This window comes from Salmo salar, chromosome 20 (genome assembly GCF_965601325.2).
Source record: "Salmo salar chromosome 20, fSalSal1, whole genome shotgun sequence".
NCBI lineage: Eukaryota > Metazoa > Chordata > Actinopteri > Salmoniformes > Salmonidae > Salmo > Salmo salar.
The window spans coordinates 30,162,686-30,187,395 of NC_138310.1; the positions used below are offsets into that span (position 1 = coordinate 30,162,686).

At 48.4% G+C, this 24,710-nt stretch overlaps 2 protein-coding genes across 3 annotated transcripts in view; one reads left to right on the forward strand and one right to left on the reverse strand.

Moving 5' to 3' along the window:
- Positions 1 to 24,710, forward strand: part of LOC106580416 (ras GTPase-activating-like protein IQGAP2) — an 82,854-nt gene that overhangs the window by 36,650 nt on the left and 21,494 nt on the right. Inside the window, exons 10-27 of one of the 2 annotated variants that reach the window (XM_014161454.3) lie at positions 39 to 241; positions 2,324 to 2,411; positions 2,561 to 2,724; positions 2,912 to 3,072; positions 10,229 to 10,353; positions 10,758 to 10,921; positions 18,515 to 18,605; positions 18,770 to 18,937; positions 19,189 to 19,334; positions 19,539 to 19,709; positions 19,878 to 19,961; positions 20,110 to 20,181; positions 20,304 to 20,373; positions 20,546 to 20,754; positions 21,055 to 21,198; positions 21,322 to 21,485; positions 21,755 to 21,979; positions 24,438 to 24,578. In XM_014161454.3, coding sequence (XP_014016929.1) covers positions 39 to 241; positions 2,324 to 2,411; positions 2,561 to 2,724; positions 2,912 to 3,072; positions 10,229 to 10,353; positions 10,758 to 10,921; positions 18,515 to 18,605; positions 18,770 to 18,937; positions 19,189 to 19,334; positions 19,539 to 19,709; positions 19,878 to 19,961; positions 20,110 to 20,181; positions 20,304 to 20,373; positions 20,546 to 20,754; positions 21,055 to 21,198; positions 21,322 to 21,485; positions 21,755 to 21,979; positions 24,438 to 24,578 — 2,590 coding nt within the window. The remainder of the gene's footprint in view (positions 1 to 38; positions 242 to 2,323; positions 2,412 to 2,560; positions 2,725 to 2,911; positions 3,073 to 10,228; positions 10,354 to 10,757; positions 10,922 to 18,514; positions 18,606 to 18,769; positions 18,938 to 19,188; positions 19,335 to 19,538; positions 19,710 to 19,877; positions 19,962 to 20,109; positions 20,182 to 20,303; positions 20,374 to 20,545; positions 20,755 to 21,054; positions 21,199 to 21,321; positions 21,486 to 21,754; positions 21,980 to 24,437; positions 24,579 to 24,710) is intronic. The other variant, XM_014161455.2, reaches the window with a different exon arrangement.
- LOC106580417 (proteinase-activated receptor 3) lies at positions 13,408 to 15,915 on the reverse strand. The gene is made up of 2 exons (XM_014161456.3): positions 15,648 to 15,915; positions 13,408 to 15,197 (listed from the first exon to the last, which is right to left on the reverse strand). The coding sequence occupies exons 1-2, from the start codon at positions 15,709 to 15,711 to the stop codon at positions 14,131 to 14,133; spliced, it is 1,131 nt and encodes a 376-aa protein (XP_014016931.1). The 5' UTR covers positions 15,712 to 15,915; the 3' UTR covers positions 13,408 to 14,130.

Sequence of the window (24,710 nt, forward strand, 5' to 3'; positions counted from 1 at the left end):
TCCGTCCAACCCCTGCTCCCTCATGTCTGTCTCTCCAGCCCAGATGGCGGTGCGGCAGGTGAACCAGGCCATCTCTGCCCAGAATGAGGCTTCTCTGCTAGTTGGCCTCAAGGTGCTGGCCCTGGGGCTGCTGGGGGTCCAGGAGGCCAACTCTCACTGGTACCTTGAGCACTTCACCTCCTACTGCCAAGTCCAGGCTCGGGTCAGTAAGGACAGTGGTCAAATGGTGGATGCACGTCTAGTAGGTTGGCTATACCATATGGCTAGGGGCTACACTAGTTCATTTAGCAGACAAGATTTGCTTAGAATTCCATTACATTATTTTATATTATTTTGTAGTATGAAGAATACAATTGAACATAGCTCAATGAAATACAAAAGGATATTTTCTCCAAATGATTTCTGAGGGATTTCTGAGGGAGTGCGTACATGCGGCTATTCTGTGTTGAGCGGTTAACAAAGAAACTGAATCCTCCTATATGCTTAATTTATAGTTATTTATGCAACTTTAGTTGTGATTCAAACGTTGGGCTATATGTTTTCATTTTTAATACATTCTAAGGCTGCATGATGTGACCTAATGATGATTTGAAAAAAGTTGCACGAAAGGCATGAGCTCTGCTTAGTGTCTTGCGCAGGCTGTACACACTACATCAGTCTCTCATTCACAATTTGACAAGCACTTGACATGCCTTGATTTTCCTGGCGACATCCCCCTTGTGTGGCTGTAATGCCCCCTAAAAAAATCCATGCCTTTTGCGGCCAATGGCCGTTGTGCCCTTGGGCTGAATATAATCATTATAATTCCCTTCTCCCGGCTGCATGCTCCGAAGCACCTCGCACTCAGATGGCTCTCTCAGATATCTCAATTCTTATTAGCCAATGCCCGTCATGTGATCGGGTCCTTCTCACAGGCATCTCAGCTCCGAAGTAGACTACAAGGGAAGACCGACACATCGGGGACAGTTGTGTGGGATGCGATAGATCCCAAATTAATACAACCACTCGCATCAAAAAAACGTTTAAAAGCAATGAGACTGATGCAACAGATCAGAAAGTTTAGCTTAAAATGTTGATCAGCTATTAGGCTGTTTCTTCACTTTATAAGCGCAGCAATGTACACATGGTAGTAGGCTATAAGCGCAAATGTTCTAAAATGCAATCAATTAGCGGGAAAACACCATTCTCAAAAGTGACTGTAAATGCGATTATGCATGTAATGCTTTATTATAAAGGTGCATTTTTATGGTGAAAATCATGTTCCCCAAACTTGAAGCTCACGCACCGCTTATGTATGCCAGTTAGGCTCTACACCGGTTGTAAAGCAGATTAATGTGCTTCATATTAAGAAGTTATTTGGCCCCTCTAATTGTAATACAAACCTTTTCAAAATATATAGGCCTATGGGCTAGGCTACATGAGGTGTGCAACTATCATTTGAAAAACTCACCAAAAAAAAGACATGCTCTGTTTCTTGCATTACTGCACACAAGCTGGGCATCATTCACAAGATATAGCCTATCACTTGTGAATGATATATATTAATATTGTCACGCATCACACTATTCTTGATTTAATCTTGTCTTTACATATATTATTTAGTATATGTGTGAAATAAGTTTTGATTTAGAATGGACCATTATCATGCACCTGTCTCGGAACAAGGGCAGGGTATAAAAATACTTGTCATCTATACACTTAAATAGCAAATTGAGGACACTTTTTTCATTGTTCATTATTCACGCCAGCCAGGTAGGCTATACTCCTGTTGCAAAGTAATGTGTTTAATATTAGGAAAGTTGAGAAATAAATATAGTAGGCCTAGCAAATAGAAAGCTGATGGGATCCTCTTTTTAATAGAGTCCATCAAAACTCTGAAATGTTGCGCAACAAGAGCTCATGGGCTCTCATGAAGTGTTTGATTAGATTTTCGAATACATTTGCATTGATGTCAGAGTGATGAGAGGGACAATAGAGTGCTGAGTACCAGGCAGTTAGCAAGTTTGGTAGGCTACTAATGACCAGCTGCAGCATCAGAGCTTGGAGAAGCCTAGTTATCGTGACTAAACGGACACGTGGAATTTGACTGCGTCATGACTCGAGACCGCCGGTGTGGCGGTAGTATGGTCACCATAACAGCCCTAGTAGGGGATATAAGGTATCCCATAAAAATAATTGAGAATGCCTACACACTGTGTGTTTGCCTTTAAGAGCATAAGATGGCAGTCTTAATTCATTAATGCAAGTTGCGTTAGTGTTACAGAACCCAGAATTTTCTATTGAATTGAACTTGTCACTCAAACACTTTCTCCGTGGACCTCAGGACGCTGGAGGTGCAGTGATGCTAGAGAGGGAGGCGATTCAGAGGGTGGTAATATCCTGTAACGACTTTGCTGAGGCAGAGAAACGAAGTAAGCACCCCTCACCCTCCATCACTCTCATTTTGTAATATTCCCCAGTGTTTCAAAGTTCAGTGTTGGTACTATAAGTATATATGTATGTCTTTACCCTATAGTACAGTTAATATGAAAATGTTGAGTATGATATTTTCGCTACGCAGAACTGGAGGCCATTACAGCGATCAACTCTGCCATTCGTCATGGAGTAGCAGCAGAGACTATAGAGGAGCTGATAAACCCAGAGGCCCAGCTCCCCATTGTCTACCAGACTGCTGCCAACCTCTACCAGACCGAACTGTTCAGCCTGCAGATACAGGGAGCAAAGGTGACACACACACACACACACATTGTGACGTTACTCTTTTCTTATTTTAAGCTACAGTATAATGTTGTACAGTTGTGGTTGCTGGTTGTCACACCCTAGCTAGGTTGGCCGGTGGGCAGACAGTTGTGCGTGTGTGTCTGGTTGTATGTCCAGTATATGATCACTAATCTCTGGTTGTATCTAACAGGCAGGCCTGGGGCATGAGGAGCTGTCTGTTGCAGTGGAGATGCTGTCTGCGGTGGCTGTGCTCAATGAGGTCCTGGACACCAAAGACCCCCAGGCTGTCACTCAACAGCTTTCTGACTCTCCTCTGGGCTTCAGCAACATGGACCACGACAACCTGCACAGGTAGCTAACACCACCACCATCACCATCATCACAACCTGCACAGGTAGCTAACACCACCACCACCATCACAACCTGCACAGGTAGCTAACACCACCACCACCATCACAACCTGCACAGGTAGCTAACACCACCACCACCATCACAACCTGCACAGGTAGCTAACACCACCACCACCATCACAACCTGCACAGGTAGCTAACACCACCATCACCATCACAACCTGCACAGGTAGCTAACACCACCACCACCATCACCATCACAACCTGCACAGGTAGCTAACACCACCACCATCACCATCACAACCTGCACAGGTAGCTAACACCACCACCATCACCATCACAACCTGCACAGGTAGCTAACACCACCACCATCACCATCACAACCTGCACAGGTAGCTAACACCACCACCATCACCATCACAACCTGCACAGGTAGCTAACACCACCACCATCACAACCTGCACAGGTAGCTAACACCACCACCATCACAACCTGCACAGGTAGCTAACACCACCACCATCACAACCTGCACAGGTAGCTAACACCACCACCATCACAACCTGCACAGGTAGCTAACACCACCACCACCATCACAACCTGCACAGGTAGCTAACACCACCACCACCACCATCACAACCTGCACAGGTAGCTAACACCACCACCACAACCTGCACAGGTAGCTAACACCACCACCACAACCTGCACAGGTAGCTAACACCACCATCACAACCTGCACAGGTAGCTAACACCTCCACCATCACCATCACAACCTGCACAGGTAGCTAACACCACCACCAACACCACAACCTGCACAGGTAGCTAACACCACCACCATCACCACCACAACCTGCACAGGTAGCTAACACCACCACCATCACCACCACAACCTGCACAGGTAGCTAACACCACCACCATCACCACCACAACCTGCACAGGTAGCTAACACCACCACCATCACAACCTGCACAGGTAGCTAAACACCACCACCATCACAACCTGCACAGGTAGCTAACACCACCACCACCACCACAACCTGCACAGGTAGCTAACACCACCACCACCACAACCTGCACAGGTAGCTAACACCACCACCACCACCATCACAACCTGCACAGGTAGCTAACACCACCACCACCACCATCACAACCTGCACAGGTAGCTAACACCACCACCACCACCATCACAACCTGCACAGGTAGCTAACACCACCACCACCACCACCATCACAACCTGCACAGGTAGCTAACACCACCACCACCACCATCACAACCTGCACAGGTAGCTAACACCACCACCACCACCATCACAACCTGCACAGGTAGCTAACACCACCACCACCTCCATCACAACCTGCACAGGTAGCTAACACCACCACCATCACAACCTGCACAGGTAGCTAACACCACCACCATCACAACCTGCACAGGTAGCTAACACCACCACCATCACAACCTGCACAGGTAGCTAACGCCACCATCACAACCTGCACAGGTAGCTAACGCCACCATCACAACCTGCACAGGTAGCTAACGCCACCACCACCTGCACAGGTAGCTAACGCCACCACCACCACCTGCACAGGTAGCTAACGCCACCACCACCACCTGCACAGGTAGCTAACGCCACCACCACCACCTGCACAGGTAGCTAACGCCACCACCACAACCTGCACAGGTAGCTAACGCCACCACCACCACCATCACAACCTGCACAGGTAGCTAACGCCACCACCACCACCATCACAACCTGCACAGGTAGCTAACGCCACCACCATCATCACAACCTGCACAGGTAGCTAACGCCACCACCATCATCACAACCTGCACAGGTAGCTAACACCACCACCACCACCATCACAACCTGCACAGGTAGCTAACACCACCACCACCACCATCACAACCTGCACAGGTAGCTAACACCACCACCACCACCACCATCACAACCTGCACAGGTAGCTAACGCCACCACCACCACCATCACAACCTGCACAGGTAGCTAACGCCACCACCACCACCATCACAACCTGCACAGGTAGCTAACGCCACCACCACCACCATCACAACCTGCACAGGTAGCTAACGCCACCACCACCACCATCACAACCTGCACAGGTAGCTAACGCCACCACCACCACCATCACAACCTGCACAGGTAGCTAACGCCACCACCACCACCATCACAACCTGCACAGGTAGCTAACACCACCACCATCACAACCTGCACAGGTAGCTAACACCACCACCACCACCATCACAACCTGCACAGGTAGCTAACGCCACCACCACCACCATCACAACCTGCACAGGTAGCTAACACCACCACCACCACCATCACAACCTGCACAGGTAGCTAACACCACCACCATCATCACAACCTGCACAGGTAGCTAACACCACCACCACCACCACCATCACAACCTGCACAGGTAGCTAACACCACCACCATCACAACCTGCACAGGTAGCTAACACCACCACCATCATCACAACCTGCACAGGTAGCTAACACCACCACCACCACCATCACAACCTGCACAGGTAGCTAACACCACCACCACCACCATCACAACCTGCACAGGTAGCTAACACCACCACCACCACCATCACAACCTGCACAGGTAGCTAACACCACCACCATCACAACCTGCACAGGTAGCTAACACCACCACCATCACAACCTGCACAGGTAGCTAACACCACCACCATCACAACCTGCACAGGTAGCTAACGCCACCATCACAACCTGCACAGGTAGCTAACGCCACCATCACAACCTGCACAGGTAGCTAACGCCACCACCACCACCTGCACAGGTAGCTAACGCCACCACCACCACCTGCACAGGTAGCTAACGCCACCACCACCACCTGCACAGGTAGCTAACGCCACCATCACAACCTGCACAGGTAGCTAACGCCACCATCACAACCTGCACAGGTAGCTAACGCCACCACCACCACCATCACAACCTGCACAGGTAGCTAACGCCACCACCATCACAACCTGCACAGGTAGCTAACGCCACCACCATCACAACCTGCACAGGTAGCTAACGCCACCACCATCACAACCTGCACAGCTAGCTAACGCCACCACCATCACAACCTGCACAGCTAGCTAACGCCACCACCATCACAACCTGCACAGGTAGCTAACGCCGCCACCATCACAACCTGCACAGGTAGCTAACGCCGCCACCATCACAACCTGCACAGGTAGCTAACGCCGCCACCACCACCACAACCTGCACAGGTAGCTAACACCACCACCACCACAACCTGCACAGGTAGCTAACACCACCACCACCACCATCACAACCTGCACAGGTAGCTAACACCACCACCACCACCATCACAACCTGCACAGGTAGCTAACACCACCACCACCACCATCACAACCTGCACAGGTAGCTAACACCACCACCACCACCATCACAACCTGCACAGGTAGCTAACACCACCACCACCATCACAACCTGCACAGGTAGCTAACACCACCACCACCACCATCACAACCTGCACAGGTAGCTAACACCACCACCATCACAACCTGCACAGGTAGCTAACACCACCACCATCACAACCTGCACAGGTAGCTAACACCACCACCATCACAACCTGCACAGGTAGCTAACACCACCACCACCACCATCACAACCTGCACAGGTAGCTAACGCCACCATCACAACCTGCACAGGTAGCTAACGCCACCATCACAACCTGCACAGGTAGCTAACGCCACCATCACAACCTGCACAGGTAGCTAACGCCACCATCACAACCTGCACAGGTAGCTAACGCCACCATCACAACCTGCACAGGTAGCTAACGCCACCACCACCACCTGCACAGGTAGCTAACGCCACCACCACCACCTGCACAGGTAGCTAACGCCACCACCACCACCTGCACAGGTAGCTAACGCCACCACCACCACCTGCACAGGTAGCTAACGCCACCACCACAACCTGCACAGGTAGCTAACGCCACCACCACCACCATCACAACCTGCACAGGTAGCTAACGCCACCACCACCACCATCACAACCTGCACAGGTAGCTAACGCCACCACCACCACCATCACAACCTGCACAGGTAGCTAACGCCACCACCACCACCATCACAACCTGCACAGGTAGCTAACGCCACCACCACCACCATCACAACCTGCACAGGTAGCTAACGCCACCACCATCATCACAACCTGCACAGGTAGCTAACACCACCACCATCATCACAACCTGCACAGGTAGCTAACACCACCACCACCACCATCACAACCTGCACAGGTAGCTAACGCCACCACCACCACCATCACAACCTGCACAGGTAGCTAACGCCACCACCACCACCATCACAACCTGCACAGGTAGCTAACGCCACCACCATCATCACAACCTGCACAGGTAGCTAACACCACCACCATCATCACAACCTGCACAGGTAGCTAACGCCACCACCACCACCATCACAACCTGCACAGGTAGCTAACGCCACCACCACCACCATCACAACCTGCACAGGTAGCTAACGCCACCACCACCACCATCACAACCTGCACAGGTAGCTAACGCCACCACCACCACCATCACAACCTGCACAGGTAGCTAACGCCACCACCACCACCATCACAACCTGCACAGGTAGCTAACGCCACCACCACCACCATCACAACCTGCACAGGTAGCTAACGCCACCACCACCACCATCACAACCTGCACAGGTAGCTAACGCCACCACCACCACCATCACAACCTGCACAGGTAGCTAACGCCACCACCACCACCATCACAACCTGCACAGGTAGCTAACGCCACCACCACCACCATCACAACCTGCACAGGTAGCTAACGCCACCACCACCACCATCACAACCTGCACAGGTAGCTAACACCACCACCATCACAACCTGCACAGGTAGCTAACACCACCACCATCACAACCTGCACAGGTAGCTAACACCACCACCATCACAACCTGCACAGGTAGCTAACGCCACCACCACCACCATCACAACCTGCACAGGTAGCTAACACCACCACCACCACCATCACAACCTGCACAGGTAGCTAACACCACCACCACCACCATCACAACCTGCACAGGTAGCTAACACCACCCCACCATCATCACAACCTGCACAGGTAGCTAACACCACCACCATCATCACAACCTGCACAGGTAGCTAACACCACCACCATCATCACAACCTGCACAGGTAGCTAACACCACCCCACCACCACCATCACAACCTGCACAGGTAGCTACACCACCACCACCACCACCATCACAACCTGCACAGGTAGCTACACCACCACCACCACCATCACAACCTGCACAGGTAGCTAACACCACCACCACCATCACAACCTGCACAGGTAGCTAACACCACCACCACCATCACAACCTGCACAGGTAGCTAACGCCACCACCACCACCATCACAACCTGCACAGGTAGCTAACGCCACCACCACCACCATCACAACCTGCACAGGTAGCTAACACCACCACCACCACCATCACAACCTGCACAGGTAGCTAACACCACCACCATCATCACAACCTGCACAGGTAGCTAACACCACCACCATCATCACAACCTGCACAGGTAGCTAACACCACCACCATCATCACAACCTGCACAGGTAGCTAACACCACCACCACCACCATCACAACCTGCACAGGTAGCTAACACCACCACCACCACCATCACAACCTGCACAGGTAGCTAACACCACCACCACCATCACAACCTGCACAGGTAGCTAACACCACCACCACCATCACAACCTGCACAGGTAGCTAACACCACCACCATCACAACCTGCACAGGTAGCTAACACCACCACCACCACCATCACAACCTGCACAGGTAGCTAACAACACCACCACCACCATCACAACCTGCACAGGTAGCTAACACCACCACCATCACAACCTGCACAGGTAGCTTACACCACCACCATCACAACCTGCACAGGTAGCTAACACCACCACCACCACCATCACAACCTGCACAGGTAGCTAACGCCACCATCACAACCTGCACAGGTAGCTAACGCCGCCACCACCATCACAACCTGCACAGGTAGCTAACGCCGCCACCACCATCACAACCTGCACAGGTAGCTAACGCCGCCACCACCATCACAACCTGCACAGGTAGCTAACGCCGCCACCACCATCACAACCTGCACAGGTAGCTAACGCCGCCACCACCATCACAACCTGCACAGGTAGCTAACGCCGCCACCACCATCACAACCTGCACAGGTAGCTAACGCCGCCACCACCACCACAACCTGCACAGGTAGCTAACGCCGCCACCACCACCACAACCTGCACAGGTAGCTAACGCCGCCACCACCACCACAACCTGCACAGGTAGCTAACGCCGCCACCACCATCACAACCTGCACAGGTAGCTAACGCCGCCACCACCATCACAACCTGCACAGGTAGCTAACGCCGCCACCACCATCACAACCTGCACAGGTAGCTAACGCCGCCACCACCATCACAACCTGCACAGGTAGCTAACGCCGCCACCACCATCACAACCTGCACAGGTAGCTAACGCCGCCACCACCATCACAACCTGCACAGGTAGCTAACGCCGCCACCACCACCACCATCACAACCTGCACAGGTAGCTAACGCCGCCACCATCACAACCTGCACAGGTAGCTAACGCCACCACCATCACAACCTGCACAGGTAACCCCACAACCATGTCCCTCGAGAGGAAACTCTCTCCACAGCTCACCACAGAAGCACACAGATAACACCTAGAACTGTCTGTCTACCTAATATGTAACCTCCCTTGGCCTTCCCCCTCTCTTTCCTCTCCCTCTCTCCTTCTTTCCTCTCCCTCTCTCCTCCTTTCCCCTCCCCCCTCTCGCTCTCTCCTCTCCTCCTTTCCCTCTCTCCTCTCCTCCTTTCCCCTCCCCCCTCTCGCTCTCTCCTCTCCTCCTTTCCCCTCCCCCCTCTCGCTCTCTCCTCTCCTCCTTTCCCCTCCCCCCTCTCGCTCTCTCCTCTCCTCCTTTCCCCTCCCCCCTCTCGCTCTCTCCTCTCCTCCTTTCCCCTCCCCCCTCTCGCTCTCTCCTCTCCTCCTTTCCCCTCCCCCCTCTCCATCCCCCTCTCCCCCTGTCTCTCAGGTACGCAGACACTCTGATCAGCCTCAGAGCCGACAGTCTGTCCCGCGGCCTGGAGTTCCTCACCTGGAATGATGTTCAGAAGACCATCGACACAGTCAATCTGCAGGTGCACGAGGAACACGAGCGTAGGTCACATCCTCTTAACTGGTTGCATCCCAAATGCAACCCTATTCCCCCATAGGGGATAGGGTGCAAAGTCCAACCATTTCACTACGGCTGGTAGAATAGTCTGCAGTCTCAAATAAATAAATCCACACACTATAAATCTGAAATGTACATGATGAAGTAGTACTGAGTTCAGTGTCATTATGGTTGTTCACCTGTACTTGGTGCAGTTAAACTCTCCCCTGACTGTCAAACTCTCCCCTGACTGTCAAACTCTCCCCTGACTGTCAAACTCTCCCCTGACTGTCAAACTCTCCCCTGACTGTCAAACTCTCCCCTGACTGTCAAACTCTCCCCTGACTGTCAAACTCTCCCCTGACTGTCAAACTCACTACATGTGCTGTCTGTCTCATTCCCCCTCTAGGTATTATTGCTATATCTGAGATCAATGAGGCACTGAGCTCTGGTGACCCTAACCAGACCCTCTCTGCCCTGCTCCTGCCCACGGCCAAACTGCAGGGAGTCAACCCAGCCATAGCCAAACACTACCACGACGTCCTGCAGAACACCAAGCTAATCATCTGCAAGGTATTGTACTGCCAGCCATTATGAGATCCTACACTGAGTGTACAAAACATGGATTGTGTATGTGTGCCACTCAGAGGGTGAATGGGCAAGACAAAAGATTTAAGTACCTTTTGAATGGGGTATGGTAGTAGGTGCCAGGCTCACCGGTTTGTACGTCAAGAACTGCAGTGCTGCTGGGTTTTTCACTCAGTTTCCTGTGTGTATCAAGAATGGTCCACCACCCAAAGGACATCCAGCCAACTTGACACAACTGTGGGAAGCATTGGAGTCATGGGCCAGCATCTCTGTGGAAAGCTTTCAAGACCTTATAGAGTCCATGCCCGATGAATTGAGGCTTTTCTGAGAACAACAGGGGAGGTGCAAATCAATATTAGGAAGGTGTTCCTAATGTTTAGACACTGTGTATATTCCCTCGAGCAGAGAAATCTTCATACATTTCAAGGACAGAGTGCTACTCAGAGGCTCGGGATCACAGCTGTTGATCAGATCTTACAGATCTAGGTTGCTGTATTCGCTATATAGTGCGTTACTTTTAATCAGTGCCCAGTGCTCTGGTCAAAAGTAGCGCACTATATAGGGAATATGGTGCCATTTGGGACGCACTCTAGATCTGTAACCTAGACTTAATAAGAGGGAGGGCCTGAGACATGAGAGATGGTCAGTGATTAATGGAAGCATGCTGTAACAGGTCTGTCTGGAGCACAGGTATGAACCTGCCCTCACCTTTATCTAAACCCTGCTCCTTCTATCAATATGGACCATTTTAAATATTCAGTAAAATGGGAAGTAATTAACAAATGAATGTATGGGAATAGGCCTACATGAATACACTTAATTTGTACTGAAAGGGTATTATTTAGAAGTTGTCATTGTGAACAAGACATAACAGTACATGAAGGTAACTTTGAAGTAGTCGTGTCCTTTTTGGCTCCAACACTGTCTGGTTTCTTAACATCCTCTGGGAGAATTGTTTTTGTCATCACTGTTGCCGCCAGCTGGCTTTTCAGGACATCCTTGCTGATAAAGTACACAAATAAAACCATCAATACTAGAATGGACATGAACCTTCTATGACGGTATAAATGGTCAGCCATTTTGGTAAGGGAGTTGGTAAGCCATCAGTCAGCCAGTGCTGTGATAAGATAATATGTAAAACAATGATTTTTAAGATCTGCACAGTATGTTTGTTAGCTAGCCAGCCAGTTTAAGTGTAGTGATTCCACACATTTTTCAAATGATCTGCCAATATGCCAACATTCCATACAAACAATGCAGTCAATCCACAGCCGTACACTGGCTCAAATCAGTTGATGATAGGACTTAGATGATAGTCTCCCACATGCCTTTTGGCGAACACCAAACATGTTCGCTTATTTTTTTCTGGCCTCTCTTCCATAAAGCCCAGCTCTGTGGAGTGTATGGCTTAAAGTGGTCCTACAGACAAATACGCCAATCTCCGCTGTGGAGTTTTGCAGCTCCTTCAGGGTTATCTTTGGTCTCTTTGTTGCCTCTCTGATTAATGCCCTCCTTGCCTGGTCTGTGAGTTTTGGTGGGCGGCCCTCTCTTGGCAGGTTTGTTGTGGTGCCATATTCTTTCCATTTTTTAATAATGGATTTAATGGTGCTCCGTGGGATGTTCAAAGTTTCTGATATTTTTTTATAACCCAACCCTGATCTGTACTTCTCCACAACTTTATCCCTGACCTGTTTGGAGAGCTCCTTGGTCTTCATGGTGCTCCTTGGTCTTCATGGTGCTCCTTGGTCTTCATGGTGCTCCTTGGTCTTCATGGTGCCCCTTGCTTGGTGGTGCCCCTTGCTTGGTGGTGCCCCTTGCTTGGTGGTGCCCCTTGCTTGGTGGTGCCCCTTGCTTGGTGGTGCCCCTTGCTTGGTGGTGCCCCTTGCTTGGTGGTGCCCCTTGCTTGGTGGTGCCCCTTGCTTGGTGGTGCCCCTTGCTTGGTGGTGTTGCAGACTCTGGGGCCTTTCAGAACAGGTGTGTGTATATATACTGAGATCATGTGACACTTACATTGCACGCAGGTGGACTTTATTTAACTAATTATGTGACTTCTGAAGGTAATTGTTTGCACCAGATCTTATTTAGGGGCTTCATAGCAAAGGAGGTGAATACATATGCACGTAGCAGTTTTATGTTTTTAAAAAAATATATATTTTTTGAAACAAGTAATTTTTTTCATTTCACTTCTTCACCAATTTGGACTATTTTGTGTATGTCCATTACATGAAATCCAAATAAAAATAGATTTAAATTGCAGGTTGTAATGCAACAAAATAGGAAAAACGCCAAGGAGGGTGAATACTTTTGTAAGGCACTGTATGTCCTGGAAAGTTGGCTGGTAGTCATTCTAATCACATTAGTGCACGTTAGCAACAACCATCCCAGTATAGGGATACCGATCCTGTAGAGGTTATTAACTAGAATATTATCACTGATTGACATAGACTGTACCAAAGCTAGCCAAAGTGCCATTTTTCTGGTTGAAGTGTTTTATGTATAATGCAGTGGATTTGCGATGATGACACAAACATTATATTAAGCAGGACATTCATACGAGCTTTACAGTCCAATTATAATCCAGAAGTAGTGTGAAATGCAGTCAGTCATAAGAATGGCGGGAACCCATTTACCGGGATTTCCCACCCAAAACCACTCTCTTTTCCCGGGATAAATAACTGCGAGAAACTGGTAAATTATAATAATATAAATATTTTAATAGCATAGCCTGAAATGGATTATATGTTATTATTATATGCAATGTCTACATCTGGCTTCACTACAACCTCTGCATGATGAATCAACACTTAGGGTGGGGACAGACCCATCTCGGTATGGAGTGCGGTTCACAATTCATGTTGACCTATCATCTCATGGTCACAATTTTTTTCTTTCTTGTGACAGGTACATTTGCTGCAGCATAACCTATACCACAGTAATATAAAGACCGAATGCGTGTCTAATTTACCCAACTCCATCTGGCTTTCGAGGGTCACCTTGTTTTTTAATTGTAAAATTATTTTTTTTATTGCAGCTGCAGAGTTTTTTAAAACAGTCTATCACTCGAATATTGTTGCTTTAAATCGGTGCACGCATTAGCCTTCTTTCCAACACACACACACACACACACACACACACACACACACACACACACACACACACACACACACACACACACACACACACACACAGAGTCTCTACACCGGAACAGCAAGTCTCTGAGGTGTCCTGAGCGAACCAAAGCGTATTCTGGAGGTGGTTGTCCTGGACATGAGCACACACAGGAATGGGTCCAGACAGCTGTGGAAGCAGCACAGACACACTGCAGCGCTGGAGTACACATACATCCCGTCCTCTCCACTGGTGGACAGCCTCACATAGTGGGCAATATGGAGGACGCCGCTGGGAGCGAAACACACGGTGAAGATGAGGAAGACCAGTGTACTGACTCTGATGAAGGGTGTCCAGTCGAGGCCTGAGTGACCCAGGTGCCACACCACTGCCACATGGGTCCAGGCACAGGTCACAAATGGCACGAGGAACCCTAAACAGACCAGTGTCAGCCTGTAGGGCACCAGCAGGGCATGGGAATCCTCCTCCAGGGGCAGTATGTCATGGCAGGTGATGAGGCCCATACGGGGCAGCAAGAAGCTCTGCCTCACCAGGAGTTCTGGTACCACAGCTGCTCCAAACAGGCCCCACATGCCCAGGCTTGCCCCCAGCGTCCAGGCCTTCTTGGGCAGCCGACTGTAGAGGAAGGGCCTCACCACGGCCAGGTAGCGCTTCAGGCTGATGCACGCGATGGTGTGGGCAGAGCAGTAGACGTTGCAGTAGAAACAGGCGGTGACGATGCGACAGGCCGCCTCGCCGAACACCCAGTTGTTTCCGTTGAGGTGGTAGTGGATGCGGAGGGCCAGGGAGAGCAGGAGGAGCAGGTCGGAGAGGGCCAGGCTCAGGTAGAGGACAGCCATGGAGTAGGACCTGGCCCGGAGCCTCAGGAAGGCCAGGATGAAAGCGTTAGAGGGGATGCCCACTGTCATGGCCAGGAGATAGGCTGAGGGGATGAGCCTGGTGCTGAGGAGCCCCGTGGTGTAGGCTGCTGCAGGGTCCTCCAGCCTCACGTCCAGCCCAGGGGCCCCAGGGGACAGAGGGACCAGGCTGGGGGGCCCTGTCTCAGCTGTACAGTTGGGCTGGTATCCCCTGCCGTTGAACGTCTTTGGTTTCAACACATCTGGGACCGTTCTTTTTGTCTTGAGTTTCTCCTCTGTTTGTGGTAAAATAGGGGGAAGAATATTTCCATAGATTTTAATTCACATGAGAGGTTTTATACTTTGCATACATAGTCATGAAACACAGTATAAAATGGAAATGACGTTTTAAAGTTAGTTATCTCAAGATTCTGTTTAAAACATGTATGATGATTTAGACTTCATCATACATGTGACCAAATGTGACAGTATACTGGGGGAAGAGTGAATCTCCATGTGTATATTGTCAAGCTGAAGACTTTCTGGCATAACATTTGGTTAGAGAAAACATGTCTTGTTTTCCTGTTTTAGGGGAAACGGAACTGTTCAACCCAGCCTAAAGATCTGACAATAAACAGCTTTACCAAGTGGATAAAAAGTCCCACATGTAATATGGAATTCCAAGGTTAAGGTTCTTAGAGATTCTATAAAATCCTAATGAGAAATGTAAAAAGAAAGTGACTTACCATTGTCCTGGAAAGAGAGTCCTACTAACAGACAGAAGAGTATCCCAGATAGTAGGTTTGCCATGTCTTTCTCCTATCTCCTCCACGTTATTATTCCAACTCAAAGTCCTCTAGTTCTTCAGTAGACCTGCTATAGGCTAGTTGTCTACTAGCAGGATCAACAACTAGCAGGATCAACTGGCCATCCAGACTGCTGGTTCACATGGTCAGACAGGCTACTGTACTGTAAGTCCACACTCGATAGTGTTAACACTGAACCATCAGGCTGTATGCATTTTGTGTGTGTATTTTTTTTCATGTCCAGGCCTGAAACTGAATTCCTGATCTCTGTGTCAGCAGCTATTTGCTGATTCGTTGTAGTGGGAGGAGACATTTGTTGCAGCGGGATGAGACACCCTAATAGTTTACAGTTTGTTCATTTCTCACTTTGGTTTTTTCCCTTAGTGTTCTATTATGCCATTCCCAGGAAGACCTTTGGCTGTTTCAATGTTATGGGTTTATTGTGCAAGTTTCTGTGACTGAAGATCTTCTTGACTATTAAAAAATGACTAGCCTAATGTTACAGTAACAAGATTGACTGCATGTCCTAAAGCTATCCATATACTGTACGGTCAGTGGGTTCATGGCAGAAACCAAAGGGGCATGTTTTCCCTTGACTTCCTTCCTGCCTTTTGTGTGGTTATGGAGAATAAATGTTCAGTGAGGTTTTTTTGCTATTTTAGGTGGTGTTTGTGTTTGAGCCCCCATGACCAATGTTGTGGACTGAGCTGAAGATGTTTTGGCCACTAACTAACAATCCATGTTTTAACATTTTCCCTCAGGTCTTACCTCTGGACACAGAGGAAATGGTAGAGCTTCTTGTTCATGCTGGCGCTGTTTCCGTAGCTGTTAATATGCTTCATACCTGGGCTTCAAATACTTTACAAATACTTTATCTGTGCCTGTTTGAGCTTGCCTGGCTTCATAAATCAATAGAAAGACCCTGTCCATTTGGCCTGCAGTGCTCAAACTACACTGCTTAAAAAAATAAAGGGAACACTTAAACAACACAATGTAACTCCAAGTCAATCACACTTCTGTGAAATCAAACTGTCCACTTAGGAAGCAACACTGATTGACAATAAATTTCACATGCTGTTGTGCAAATGGAATAGACAACAGGTGGAAATTATAGGCAATTAGCAAGACACCCCCAATAAAGGAGTGGTTCGGCAGGTGGTGACCACAGACCGCTTCTCAGTTCTTATGCTTTCTGGCTGATGTTTTGGTCACTTTTGAATGCTGGCGGTGCTTTCACTCTAGTGGTAGCATGAGACGGAGTCTACAACCCACACAAGTGGCTCAGGTAGTGCAGCTCATCCAGGATGGCACATCAATGCGAGCTGTGGCAAGAAGGTTTGCTGTGTCTGTCAGCGTAGTGTCCAGAGCATGGAGGCGCTACCAGGAGACAGGCCAGTACATCAGGAGACGTGGAGGAGGCCATAGGAAGGCAACAACCCAGCAGCAGGACCGCTACCTCTGCCTTTGTGCAAGGAGGAGCAAGAGGAGCACTGCCAGAGCCCTGCAAAATGACCTCCAGCAGGCCACAAATGTGCATGTGTCTGCTCAAACGGTCAGAAACAGACTCCATGAGGGTGGTATGAGGGCCCGACGTCCACAGGTGGGGGTTGTGCTTACAGCCCAACACCGTGCAGGACGTTTGGCATTTGCCAGAGAACACCAAGATTGGCAAATTCGCCACTGGCGCCCTGTGCTCTTCACAGATGAAAGCAGGTTCACACTGAGCACATGTGACAGACGTGACAGAGTCTGGAGACACCGTGGAGAACGTTCTGCTGCCTGCAACATCCTCCAGCATGACCGGTTTGGCGGTGGGTCAGTCATGGTGTGGGGTGGCCACACAGCCCTCCATGTGCTCGCCAGAGGTAGCCTGACTGCCATTAGGTACCGAGATGAGATCCTCAGACCCCTTGTGAGACCATATGCTGGTGCGGTTGGCCCTGGGTTCCTCCTAATGCATGACAGTGCTAGACCTCATGTGGCTGGAGTGTGTCAGCAGTTCCTGCAAGAGGAAGGCATTGATGCTATGGACTGGCCCGCCCGTTCCCCAGACCTGAATCCAATTGAGCACATCTGGGACATCATGTCTCGCTCCATCCACCAACGCCACGTTGCACCACAGACTGTCCAGGAGTTGGCGGATGCTTTAGTCCAGGTCTGGGAGGAGATCCCTCAGGAGACCATCCGCCACCTCATCAGGAGCATGCCCAGGCGTTGTAGGGAGGTCATACAGGCACGTGGAGGCCACACACACTACTGAGCCTCATTTTGACTTGTTTTAAGGACATTACATCAAAGTTGGATCAGCCTGTAGTGTGGTTTTCCACTTTAATTTTGAGTGTGACTCCAAATCCAGACCTCCATGGGTTGATAAATTGGATTTCCATTGATTATTTTTGTGTGATTTTGTTGTCACCACATTCAACTATGTAAAGAAAAAGTATTTAATAAGATTATTTCATTCATTCAGATCTAGGATGTGTTATTTTAGTGTTCCCTTTATTTTTTTAGCAGTATATTTTAAATGATTTTGTATTTGAACCCAGGTATGATATATTTAGCTGTTCCTTTGGAATGCCAACTGTACATGTGCTGTCTTGGATAGTATTTGGGAAAAAAAACATTCAGTTAGGGCTCAATCCTAACTTGAGATTTGTGGTCCTAACTCAAGTGCTAAAATTACAGCAAAGTTCTAATTATGTGTGAACATCTCAAGCTAGAATTTGGCATTGCTTTGTTTGTTTTTGTTCGTGTGGTCTACCACTCTGAAAAGCGGAGATTGACTCAGTGTGTGTCTGTGACTCCAGAGCTCGGGGGATGAGTCTGCTGTGCTGTGGCTCAACCAGATCCAAGAAGGCATACACACAGCCAACCAAGATGAAGAGGAAGCTCTCACATGTAGGCACACCATGCTCACTCACAGCCACATGCTCTAAACCATCAACAAATAAGTTCTTAGAAGTTCTTCACCATTCAAATGTCTTAACTCCAGCCACTGGATAAGAGTGTCTGCTAAATTACCAAAATGTAAATTGTTCCTTTGTGTGTTTCATCTGTGGCAGTGGCTGGAGCAGTGGCAGACATCAACAGGGAGGTGGCGGCGGGAGACTCCCAAATCACCCTGCAGGCCCTCCAATCACCCCTGCCAGGGCTGAGAGGGGTTCTGTCTGAGTGTGCAGACACCTACCAGACACAGCTGAGCCAGCGCCAGGACCTCAACGTTACTACTGGTAACCTGGCATACAATCTGCTTTATAAATCAGTTTATTACTCATTTGTACACCTACACTGTAACAGATTAAAGAAACATTTATGGATGTTTGTTCTCTCGTCAAGACACTCTCACACAATTCAAGACATTACCCTCCCAACTTGTCTTAACGTGTAACGTCAAATGCTGGAAATTAGGAGGGTCTCAGGTTAGGATTCATCCCTGTTCAGGATTCCTCCCTAAATGTATGCCGTGTTGTTTCCCCTGCAGCAGGCAGCAGTGATAGTGTGTGGGTGAAACACCAGATCAAGAGAGGTTATGACTACTACTACAATCTGGAGAACAGAGAGGGAACCTGGGAGGAGCCAGAGGACTTCACACACAACAGCACACAGCTCAGCAGAGAGGAAATACAGGTACATACACACCTGCTTGTATGTTGGAGAAATACCTTTCTACATTATTATTGATGAAAATATGTTACTTAAAACGTTGGGACAATGTACAAATAACATTCTCATACTAAATTACACTTCACCATAGACCATGTAACATGTTATAAGTCATGTATAATGCATTACAACACTAGAACTGTATTCATGTGTGTGTCCCCTGGTCAGAGTGTGGTTGGAAGTGTGACAGCGGAGTATAACAGGGAGCAGTTATGGTTGGCCAACGAGGCCCTGGTAACTCAGCTACAGGCTCGGGTTAGAGGTTACCTGGTGAGGAGAGCTCACGCCCAGAGACTGGACTTCCTACGACAACAAGAACCACACGTGGTCCGACTACAGGTACTATACTGTGTCATATGTTCTACACCGACCGGTTTATTAAGTCAAACACAAATGTAATATCTACAGTTAACATTCACGTACTGCTTTTGTAGTTTACTCACAAATGCTGTAAACACACATGGACAGAGCTGGTTCTGGTTTTGATTTCCTCATGTTTATATATAGGCCTCCTGGAAGGGCTATAAACAGAGGAAGATATACAAAGACAGAATGAATGTGCTACAAAGCAACGTGGGGACTGTCGTCAAGGTAATGAGTTTTGGGGCTGTGAGCCTTATTGGAAAGAGAGAACATTAGTTTGAAATGGTGAAAAAGCAAGTATCAATTTTCAGGAGACTCATCTCAAATTAAAACACAGTTACCCGTTGCTGACATTGTTGTATTCCTCCTGGTCCAGCTTCAGTCGTTTGTTAAAATGTGGAGAGCCAAAAGTAAATACTCTCAAAGACTGCAGTATTTCAAAGACCATGTGAGTAACAAAGAACCTACATTACAAATAAGGAGTTATGTAATGTATTCATATTATATCATATTATTCATCAGTGATATTTGCTGAAGCTTGATTACCTTCTGTCTTGTTTGTATGTTCAGGAGAAAGACATAGTGAAGATCCAGGCTTTCCTCAAGGCTAACAAAGCCAGAGACGACTACAGAACACTCAGTGAGTTCGGACAGCATTTAATACGTCACACATTTTTAAAGAAGTCACAGTTTCAGACAGAGAAGGAACTACCTGAACCTCTCCGATACAATTGCAATGTTCATCTTTTTAATGCTTTTATGTCTGTCTGTGTCCGTCTTTCTCTTTGTCTGTCTGTGTGTCTGCCCTGTAGCCGGGGCTCAGGACCCTCCTCTGTCGGTGGTGCGTAAGTTTGTACACCTGCTGGAGCAGAGCAGCCTGGACCTGCTGGAAGAACAGGAAGTGACACGGCTTAGGGAGGAAGTGGTCACTAAGATCCGGTCCAATCAGCAGATGGAGAAAGACCTCAACCTGATGGACATTAAGATTGGCCTGCTAGTCAAGAACAGGATCACCCTCCAGGTGACATTTTATAGTTTTACACACCGAGGGAACACGACTGACAAAACAATGCTTTTCAACACAGCTGAGAAACTATGCTTATTCACAGCAGTCCTGCTACGGTTCCCAGAGCCATTCCCCTTATGCTGCTGATAACAACTGTTTCTGGAGATGGCACTTAGTCTACAATAGTCATAGGCCTGCTCAGATACTTGGATAATGCATTCTTCTTCCCTGTCTTTCTTAAAGTTATCACTGATCTAACACAACTGTATAGGTGAGCAGGGCTTTTTTCATGCTGCCTACTGTCCATCTTCCCAGGATGTGGTTTCCCATAGTAAGAAGCTGACGGTGAAGAAGAGTAAAGAAGAGCTGGCTGCAGGGGACAGGCAAGGCATCAAGGCACTGAGCAAAGACAAGAGGAAGAAACTAGAGGCTTACCAGCACCTCTTCTACCTGCTGCAGGTGAGTTCGAAACACAGAACACACTAAGACGCACACACACACACACACACACACACACACACACACACACACACACACACACACACACACACACACACTTTTACCTCGATCTCCTCTCCACAGACCAACCCTTCATACCTGGCCAAGTTGATCTTCCAGATGCCCCAGAACAAGTCTACTAAGTTCATGGACACAGTGATCTTCACCCTGTATAACTACGCCTCCAACCAGAGAGAGGAGTACCTGCTGCTCAAACTCTTTAAGACCGCTCTGGAGGAGGAGATCAAGTGAGTGGAACTGTCACCTGTCCCAAATCGTACACCTCGCTTATACAGTTACTACAGATGGTCTATTATTTCTTTGCACTCATGATAAGGCAACGATGTACAGTAGCACTGTTGAGTGCAACAGACAGTAATCCACATGACCTCCTACTTCATAACTCAAGGATCCTCTCAATCATATACAGTATTATATATAAGTTGTCTGATGTTTCCTGAATATAAAGGAATAATATGGTTGCATGATAAAATGTGTCTCTCTTGCTCTCCCTCAGGTCCAAGGTGGATCAGATCCAGGACATCGTGACTGGGAACCCCACGGTCATCAAGATGGTGGTGAGCTTCAACCGTGGAGCCCGTGGTCACAACACGCTGAGGCAGCTGCTGGCACCTGTGGTCAAGGAGATCATCGAGGACAAGGGCCTGGGCATCAACACCAACCCTGTGGAAGTATACAAGGCCTGGGTCAACCAGCTGGAGACCAACACTGGAGAGGCCAGGTGGGGCACACACACAGACAGTTGTGTAAAAATACTTTAAAGTACTACTTAAGTAGTTTTTGGGGTATCTGTACTTTACTATTTATATTTTTGCCAACTTTTACTTCACTACATCCCTAAAGAAAATGTAAATTTTTGACAACTTTTTACTCCATACATTTTCCCTGACAACCCTGCTTAGCAGAACAAGAAAATTGTGAAATTCACACACTTATCAAGAGAACACGTGGTCATCCGTACTGCCTATGGTCTGGCGGACTCACGAAACACAAATGCATCTTTTGTAAATAATGTCTGAGTGTGGGAGTGTGCCCCTGGCTATCTGTAAATAATATCTGAGTGTGAGAGTGTGCCCCTGGCTATCTGTAAATAATATCTGAGTGTGGGAGTGTGCCCCTGGCTATCTGTAAATAATATCTGAGTGTGAGAGTGTGCCCCTGGCTATCTGTAAATAATATCTGAGTGTGGGAGTGTGCCCCTGGCCGTCTGTAAATAATATCTGAGTGTGGGAGTGTGCCCCTGGCCGTCTGTAAATAATATCTGAGTGTGGGAGTGTGCCCCTGGCCGTCTGTAAATAATATCTGAGTGTGGGAGTGTGCCCCTGGCTATCTGTAAATAATATCTGAGTGTGGGAGTGTGCCCCTGGCTATCTGTAAATAATATCTGAGTGTGAGAGTGTGCCCCTGGCTATCTGTAAATAATATCTGAGTGTGGGAGTGTGCCCCTGACCATCTGTAAATAATATCTGAGTGTGAGAGTGTGCCCCTGGCCGTCTGTAAATAATATCTGAGTGTGGGAGTGTGCCCCTGGCTGTCTGTAAATAATATCTGAGTGTGGGAGTGTGCCCCTGGCTATCTGTAAATAATATCTGAGTGTGGGAGTGTGCCCCTGGCTATCTGTAAATAATATCTGAGTGTGGGAGTGTGCCCCTGGCCGTCTGTAAATAATATCTGAGTGTGGGAGTGTGCCCCTGGCTATCTGTAAATAATATCTGAGTGTGAGAGTGTGCCCCTGGCCATCTGTAAATAATATCTGAGTGTGAGAGTGTGCCCCTGGCCATCTGTAAATAATATCTGAGTGTGGGAGTGTGCCCCTGGCTATCTGTAAATAATATCTGAGTGTGGGAGTGTGCCCCTGGCTATCTGTAAATAATATCTGAGTGTGGGAGTGTGCCCCTGGCCGTCTGTAAATAATATCTGAGTGTGGGAGTGTGCCCCTGGCTGTCTGTAAATAATATCTGAGTGTGGGAGTGTGCCCCTGGCCGTCTGTAAATAATATCTGAGTGTGGGAGTGTGCCCCTGGCTGTCTGTAAATAATATCTGAGTGTGGGAGTGTGCCCCTGGCTGTCTGTAAATAATATCTGAGTGTGGGAGTGTTCCCCTGGCCGTCTGTAAATAATATCTGAGTGTGGGAGTGTGCCCCTGGCTGTCTGTAAATAATATCTGAGTGTGGGAGTGTGCCCCTGGCTATCTGTAAATAATATCTGAGTGTGGGAGTGTTCCCCTGGCCGTCTGTAAATAATATCTGAGTGTGGGAGTGTTCCCCTGGCCGTCTGTAAATAATATCTGAGTGTGGGAGTGTGCCCCTGGCCGTCTGTAAATAATATCTGAGTGTGGGAGTGTGCCCCTGGCCGTCTGTAAATAATATCTGAGTGTGGGAGTGTGCCCCTGGCTATCTGTAAATAATATCTGAGTGTGGGAGTGTGCCCCTGGCCGTCTGTAAATAATATCTGAGTGTGGGAGTGTGCCCCTGGCTATCTGTAAATAATATCTGAGTGTGGGAGTGTGCCCCTGGCCGTCTGTAAATAATATCTGAGTGTGGGAGTGTGCCCCTGGCTGTCTGTAAATAATATCTGAGTGTGGGAGTGTGCCCCTGGCTATCTGTAAATAATATCTGAGTGTGAGAGTGTGCCCCTGGCCGTCTGTAAATAATATCTGAGTGTGGGAGTGTGCCCCTGGCTGTCTGTAAATAATATCTGAGTGTGGGAGTGTTCCCCTGGCCGTCTGTAAATAATATCTGAGTGTGGGAGTGTGCCCCTGGCCGTCTGTAAATAATATCTGAGTGTGGGAGTGTGCCCCTGGCCGTCTGTAAATAATATCTGAGTGTGGGAGTGTGCCCCTGGCTATCTGTACATTTTAAAAACAAGAACATGGTGCCGTCCACTTTGCTTAATATAAGGAATTTGAAATGATTTATACTTTTACTTTTGATACTTAAGTATATTTTAATAATTCAATTTGCTTTTGATACTGAAGTACATTTTAAACCAAATACTTTTAGACTTTTACTCAAGTAGTATTTTACTCGGTGACTTTCACTTTTACTAGAGTAACTTTCTATTAAGGTATCTACATTTTTACTCATACTTTTTCTACCACTGCACACAGACACATACAATCACACATGCGTACACTCACACAAACATACACTGACCTCAATGTTGTCCTACCTCTCTCAGTAAACTGCCTTACGAGGTGACCCCGGACCAGGCCATGTCACACGAGGAAGTACGTGCCAAGCTGGAGTCCTCCAGTCGGGCGCTGCGGACAGCCACAGACAAAGTGCTCAACTCCATCGTGTCGTCACTGGACAACATCCCGTAAGTCTAAGGCCTGGTTGGAATACTTAAAAAATGCGTCCTTTTTCCTTCCCTGCCTTGGTCAAAAGTAGTGCGCTACAAAGGGCATAGTGTTCCATTTGGGAGGCAACCCCAGTGGTGTGTTAGTGGAAG